Below are 7,500 nucleotides of genomic sequence, written 5' to 3' on the forward strand. Positions count from 1 at the left end.
TAAGAAGCTAATCTTTTGCACGTCATGATAACTACACAAACGATATGACATATGAAAGAAACTCAAAGGAGTCCAACAGTACAAGCCTTATCATTTTGTGAGCTTATCTCGATTAGCTAGATGTGTTTGAATAACGTCAATAACACTTCCTGGTTACTATAAGTGATGACGCACACACTTGATCCAACCATTTCAAACTATCAGCTGTAACAGCTCAGCTATTCTATATATTATCTCAAATGTATTCAAACTTTAACCATTTAGCTATTTGTTTAACTCAATGTTTCCCACCTTTTTTTGTTTACATTGTTTACTTACTTTTGAACTCTGTTCAAATCTTTTAATTTGATTTTAGCCAACTTTTCTTTAGTGAGATGTTTTTATGTTTTTTGGATTATTGGCAATCATGAGCAAAGTGCTTCCATATATTTTTTTATTATTATTATTTGTTTAAGAGTAAAACAAAGCATCGGAAAAGTGGTATCGGGACATCCCTAATTATTACTATTATTAAGTCAGCCTAACTAAAGAGGGTAACGGATATAACACGCACATCCATGTGCACACACGCATATGGATATAAACACGCATGTATATGAAAAGAAGAACACACACCAGCCATTTTGTTCTGCAGGGCAGAGTTTTCCGCCTGCACGCGGAGGAGCTCCGTGTCGTCGTGGGCAGGGGCGGAGTCAGGGACGGGAGTGGGGGCGGGGCTGGTGGCGCTGGCTCCTCCCACCTCCTTCAGGCGCTGGTTGTCCTGCTCCAGCTGCTCTATCTGGGTGCACAGCTGCAGCCACACAGCACCTTACAGCTCTGCTGCTGACCCACAACCTGTACTCTTATTACTATTACAAACACATCACTTCATTTTACACATCACCCCCCACCCCCACGGTCATGGTTACCGTGACAACAGCCCGATGCGTACCTTGGACAGCTCCGCCATCAGGGTGCTGTTCTGGAGCCTAAAGTCCTCCTCCTGGCTGTGCAGCTTCCCCTGCAGCATGGCGGTCTCCCCTAGCAACGCATCCACTTCCTGTTGGGTCACATGACCACTCATGTTGTAATCTCCTTTATATTAGAGCTCACATTAATGATATCAATCATACCAGTATCATATCTCACATTAATGTTATCACATTTATATTAGAGCTCACATTAATGTTACCCATCATACCAGTATCATATCTCACATTAATGTTATCAAATTTATATTAGAGCTCACATTAATGTTATCGATCATACCAATATAATATCTCATATTAATGTTATCACATTTATATCAGAGCTCACATTAATGTTACCAATCATACCAGTATCATATCTCATATTAATGTTATTGGTACAGACTTACTTGAGCTTTCTTACTCTTACTCAGCGCCTGAAAAACAAGGAAGAGGACGAATAGAATGGGTAACGGGATTATTAATACCACTAATAATCATTATTCAAATACTGAATAATAGGACTAAAGTGACCACGAGGTCGTTAGTTTGTTCAAAGTTCAACATCATCTGTGTCCCTGCCACCCAGTTTGGAGCCCCTCTGCTCTGAACGTGTGTGGAGCTGTCCCTGACAGCTTACCTTCTGGGCCTTCCCCAAGTCCCTCTCCAGCACTCCCGTCTTCTGGCGCAGAACGCCCAGCTCTGCAACACAACCAGGGGGTTAGGACGAGGTCAGGACCGGGGTCATCACCTTGACACCCAGCCCCTGGGGAAGGGGGGAAGGAGGTGATAGAGGAGGTGTAGGGGTGGGGACGGTGAGGAGGAGGAGATGGTGAGGAGGGGGTAGTGGGGGGGGGGGGGAGAACTTTACCTGCAGAGTTCTTCCTCAGGTCATCAGAGAGCTGGTAGTTCTGAGTCCTTAACTCCAGAAGCTGGGCCTGGAAACACAACACACACATTATACACAGACACATGATATACACACACACACACACACGATATACACATATATACATGATACTTTTCTCTCTACCTACATTTGTGTACTTGCCAATACAGAGTACCGAGACGGGAACTTAATAACACCATTTCAGTTTGAAGAGCCAGTGAGCCACTGTTTCAGCGGGAATTTGAACACTCTGAGGTCTTAAGAAATGTGTTTTGGGCTGAGACTCTGGGAGGGAGGGGGGCGTGTTATCCCCATAGTTACGACCAATGAAAACTTTATGATCATTTTTTATTTTATGAGCGGTGTAAGCAATGTTGTATATGAATAATGATTGTTATGTTTACGATCAAAGCGACAAATTACCACATTTAAAAAACTAAAATCGGTTTTGGTGGTTTTATCTGTGAAGTCTTTGAGCAGGTCAGGAGTGTAGACCCGTGACAGCAGTCTTGTGGTGGAGAACATCCATCCTGCTAGCCTAGGTTAGCACTGTTAAGACAACATCCATCCTGCCACCCTAGGTTAGCACCGTTAAGATAACATCCATCCTGTCAGCCTAGGTTAGCACCGTTAAGATAACATCCATCCTGTCAGCCTAGGTTAGCACCATTAAGACAACATCCATCCTGCCAGCCTAGGTTAGCAGCGTTAAGGTGAACAGGTCCGTTAGCCAGAGCTACCTGTGTGTGTACTGAACCAATGAGTGACCCTCTCCAAGGTATAACCTGGTTATAACCATCACTCAGCTCTACACCGCAACACCTGACACCTCACGGCTAGCATTACATCACAGCTGGGTACTATGACAGCTAGCTGACAGCTAACCCTAGCTGTCAGACAGCTATGGCTCTCATATCAGATAGATGATATACTCATACCTGCATCCGATGAAACTCCTCTTCAGAGAGAGCCTGGGCCATGGCCATGTTTACCTGAGCTAGCGGACAACTAGCTTTATCCTCGGTGCTTCTAGAAAGGAGCAGCTAGCGGACAGCTAGCTCTTAGCCTCACTGTATAAGAGAGAAGGGGCTATGGACAGCTAGCTCATAGCCTCAGTGCTATTAGATTGGAGGGGCTATCGAAGAGCTAGCTAATAGCCTCAGTGCTACTAGAGAGGAGCAGCTAGCGACGCTGAAAGAGATCTAATGTTGCGTTCAAGTCATGTGGGCAATGGGAGCGATATGGTTGTTGGAAAGATTCCCTTCTTTACAACTTGCTGGCGTGCTCCCGCAATATAACCACCCGTTTATTGGTGCTGCTTGGGTTTTTAATATGGGTCTAATTGAATTGTGTGAACACAGTGTGATGACATCTTAAAACTGTATTCAAGTAACCTACGGTTTGTTTCCATTGAACCCCGGGCTTCAGCTGATGTGAGTTCATCATTTTTGTATGCCTTTTCTTGTGCTCGAGAGTCACTTCTGCATTAACATTAAGTCGTATATATCCATTGATTTATCACAGAAACATAGAGTAACATATATGGGACACTTCTGGAAGAGTCTGTAGTGGTAACAGAAGCTGCTTTAGGGTTTGAACGCAGCATAAGGATTGCTCATTTTGCTCAGCGTCACACCCGGAGCTGTCAATGTTAAATGACCCCGCCCACCCCAGTCCTTCAACATTAAATACTTAGGGAAAATCGACAATATTTGTAAGAACAATAGCTATTGTATTTACATTAATTAACATAAAAAGGTCATATCTATGTCATAACATTACTTACTTAAGATGCAGCCTGTTTTTAACATTCATATTAATCAATACTTAATGGTCTAGTCCTGTTTTAACATATGAATGGTGTGTAGAAAGTAGTGGCATCTAGCGGAACAGACTGTGTATAAATGGATTATAATACTCCTGAGTTTATAATGGCCACATACACTAGTTAGAACATACATGGTTCTAAGGTAGCCCATACCAGATTGTACTATAGGTGTCTGAGACTCTCAACCTTCTCTGAGAATGTCCCCATAAAGCGCTGCCCTGATGGAGCTCCACACACCTTGCCACCTGGCCTCAGCGGGGTGGACCTCACACGTCGCTGGGCAGAAACTAAGCAACAAGGATGTACTCCTGTTGTCTTACAGCCAATCACAATCTTATTTTGGCCTATTCTCAAATCTAGCAACGAAGCTCATCCCTGGACGCTACTCGTAATTGTTGAGACGATGACATCCTATTGTCAGAGATGCAACAGCACCTCAACACTAGATGCCCTCAGACTCACAACGGCGTGTATTACAACGGAGCTGCACTCACTGTGTTTGTCCAGCAGGGGGCAGATAGGAGCCATGGAGAGCCCTACAGGGGACGAATAATGGACGAATAATGGGAATAAATATATAGAAATAACTCTATACATAAATATAAAATCATTATACCTAACAAAGATAGAGGAGGAGTACCTGCACCAAACCTGCTCTTGTCCCTCCAGGGCTACACACACGCACGGACGCACGCACACACACACACACACACACACACACACACACACACACACACACACACACACACACACACACACACACACACACACACACACACACACACACACACACACACACACACACACACAGATGGTGAATTCATGTTTTTGCCAAGAAAACAGACTGAAGATCAGATGGACATGAACATTCAAACAGAAGCACACACACACTCACACACATAGATGTATACATACAAGCACACACACACACACACACACACACACACACACACACACACACACACACCACACAAACACACACACACACACACACACACAGGAGCATGAACACACAGTCCATAAGTTGGTGAATATGGAGCAGTTAACACTTACTAACGATGGGGGAAGGTGATGAATGGTGCTACATCTGTGGTGTGTGTGTGTGTGTGTGTGTGTGTGTGTGTGTGTGTGTGTGTGTGTGTGTGTGTGTGTGTGTGTGTGTGTGTGTGTGTGTGTGTGTGTGCGTGTGTGTGTGTGTGTGTGTGTGTGCGTGTGTGTGTTGTGTGTGTATGTGTGCCACTATGCCGATGTCTGTTTAAGGAACCTGGAGAATGTCGAACAGAGAAGACGCAGAGAGAAATGTAGACAGAGAGAGAGGGAGAGGGGGAGAGAGAGAGAGAGTGGGGGGGGGGGGGGAGAGAGAGAGAGAGAGAGACAGAAACAGAGACAGATATAGACTGAATGAAAAGGAGAAGTTGTACACGATAGATGAGGAAGCTCTACTTCCTGTTTGCAAATGAGATCCCAGTAGCCAGGTGCTCTTCACATGAGAGCAGACACACAGACAGACAGACATACCGACAGATGACAGCTTAGACAAGATACATACTCTCCCCTGCTGAACCTCTACAGTAAGATCAATGTTATTGTACTGTTAATATAAAACTGTTGTTTACTGTTAGTCTACTGTTGGTACTGATATAGGCTCCTCATGTTAGCATACTGTTAGGCTCCAAATGTTAGTCTAGTATTAGTCTACTCTTAGGCTCCTAATGTTAGTCTACTGTTAGTCTTGTAATGTTATTTTACTGTTATTTTACTCTTCTTCCACTGTTATTCTACTGTTAGTCTACTGTTATTCTACTGTTATTCTACTGCTAGTCTACTATTAGGCTTGCGATGTAAGCCTACTGTTATTCTAATGTTAGTCTACTGGTAGTCTACCGTGTAGGCTCCTACTGTTAGTCTACTGTTAGTCTACGGATAGGCTCCTAATGTTAGTCTACTGTTAGTCTACGGTTATTCTAACGTTTGTCTGCTGTAAGTCCACTGATAGGCTACTAATGTTATTCTAATGTTAGTCTACCTTTATTCTACTGTTAGGCCCCTAATACCAGGCTCCTAATGTTAGTCTACTGTCAGCGGAATGTTATGTTAGTCAACTGTTAGGCTCCTAATGTTAGTCTACTGTTATGCTTCCAATGTTAGTCTACATTAGTCTACTGTAGTGTTATTCTACTGTTATTCTACTGTCAGCCTACTGTCAGGCTCCAAATGTTAGTCTACTGTCAGCGTAATGTTATGTTAGTCAACTGTTAGGCTCCTAATGTTAGTCTACTGTTGTGCTTCCAATGATAGTCTACTTGTAGTCTACTGTAATGTTATTCAACTGTTATTCTACTGTCAGTCCACTGTTAGGCTGCTACTGGTGGTCTACTGTTAGTCTCATGCTGTGGGGTGTATGGGCCGACGGATATCTGCCCGGGGCCGACGGTCTGCGGGTGTAAGGTGGACAGGCTTGGGGGGGCCCAAGGCAGAGGGCGGCACCATGGGAAGTTTAGATCTGTAGGGTAAGGGTTAGGGTTACGGTGGCACCGGGACTTCTTGTATATGGGGCCCAGAAATTGGTGCTACATCCCTGTGTGTGTCTGTGTGTACAACAGATGAACCAGACGTATGCTGTGATCAACAAACCGAAACAGCCCCACCCTCCTACTGGCCCCGCCCACACCCCCCCTGTGGTTCGGCCTTCCAACCGAAAGGAAAGGTTGGAACTTTATGTATCATACATATATATGATATATACAGTATATATATGAAGGATTATGTGATATGTATACATTCATTTATGTTTGCATATATATATTATCGATGTTTATTTATAAATATTTAATGTCATCTGTCTGAATGCTTTGTTGCTTGTAGCGCCACCCCTTCTCGTCTCTATGACAACAATTGTATGGTTGCTACGGGTCATGAGCTGTACAGCGAGGTCAAACCCCGGGCTAAACCAATCGGCTTGGCCCCCCCTGCCAAACCAGTCTACAGCCCAGCAGCATTAGCCAATCAGGCGCTGGGGGAGGGGTCATCTGACACCAACAAAGCCTGTGAGCAGGTAGCAGGTAAGGATTAGATTAGATTAGACTACATTAGACAATATAGTCAATCTAATAGTAATTGATAGTATAATCTAGTTATCTGTAGATTAGATTAGGCTATATTAGTTCATAGTAATATAGTCAGTCTAATAGTATCTGATGGTATAATCTAGTTATCTGTAGATTAGATTAGACCATATTATATTATAGTAATGTAGTCAATCTAATAGTATATGACAGTATAATCTAGTTATCTATACTTAGACTATATTAGATTATAGTAATAAAGTCAATAATAGTATGTGATAGTATAATCTAGTAATCTATAGATTAGATGACATGCCTGTTTAAGTGTGTTTTATTCGGCCTGACGACATAAAATCCCTATGAGAATCCATTCCTGATCTTATCCGTGTTTTCCAGGCTTTAACTGCCGGGTGAAGAAGCCCAGAGGCCCGAGAGAGCCGCCCGCAGACTGGAGCCGGCTGGAGAGATGAAACACCTGGACTGCATCGTATCGGATCGGATTTTAGGAAAAACACTTCTACCTGAGAAAAGCAACAGCCTTTATCTGGCTTCACTTAACAATATTATTCATCTCTTCTATTGTTAAAACCTTACTACTCTTGCCATGATTTGCGATTTGCCACCGATGACTGACCCTTGAACCCTGAGCTCAACGTTTATGACTGCTGACATTTGATAGGAAAACGGCCGGTTAGTGATCAACATTGCATCACTTTATTCCACTGTAACTCGCTGTTCAGAACCGATCCCGGATCAGCCTAATGACGGTGT

The 7,500-nt window shown here is 43.5% G+C and overlaps 2 protein-coding genes across 2 annotated transcripts in view; one reads left to right on the top strand and one right to left on the bottom strand.

Moving 5' to 3' along the window:
* The window catches only part of gripap1 (GRIP1 associated protein 1), a 14,235-nt gene extending 11,166 nt beyond the window's left edge, over window positions 1-3,069 (bottom strand). The window contains 6 exon segments of the mRNA XM_060060152.1: window positions 526-790; window positions 932-1,039; window positions 1,358-1,384; window positions 1,588-1,649; window positions 1,819-1,885; window positions 2,775-3,069. Coding sequence (XP_059916135.1) covers window positions 526-790; window positions 932-1,039; window positions 1,358-1,384; window positions 1,588-1,649; window positions 1,819-1,885; window positions 2,775-2,822 — 577 coding nt within the window. The 5' untranslated portion in view covers window positions 2,823-3,069.
* Window positions 3,070-5,074: 2,005 nt separating this feature from the next.
* LOC132458612 (tyrosine-protein phosphatase non-receptor type 18-like) overlaps window positions 5,075-7,500 on the top strand; it is a 2,625-nt gene continuing 199 nt past the window's right edge. The window contains exons 1-4 of the mRNA XM_060052946.1: window positions 5,075-5,235; window positions 6,268-6,371; window positions 6,530-6,726; window positions 7,126-7,500. The exon at window positions 7,126-7,500 is cut by the window's right edge and continues 199 nt beyond it. Of these exons, the coding sequence (XP_059908929.1) occupies window positions 6,268-6,371; window positions 6,530-6,726; window positions 7,126-7,199 (375 nt within the window). The 5' untranslated portion in view covers window positions 5,075-5,235 and the 3' untranslated portion in view covers window positions 7,200-7,500. The remainder of the gene's footprint in view (window positions 5,236-6,267; window positions 6,372-6,529; window positions 6,727-7,125) is intronic.

Source organism: Gadus macrocephalus, chromosome 1 (genome assembly GCF_031168955.1).
Source record: "Gadus macrocephalus chromosome 1, ASM3116895v1".
Taxonomy (NCBI): Eukaryota; Metazoa; Chordata; class Actinopteri; order Gadiformes; family Gadidae; genus Gadus; species Gadus macrocephalus.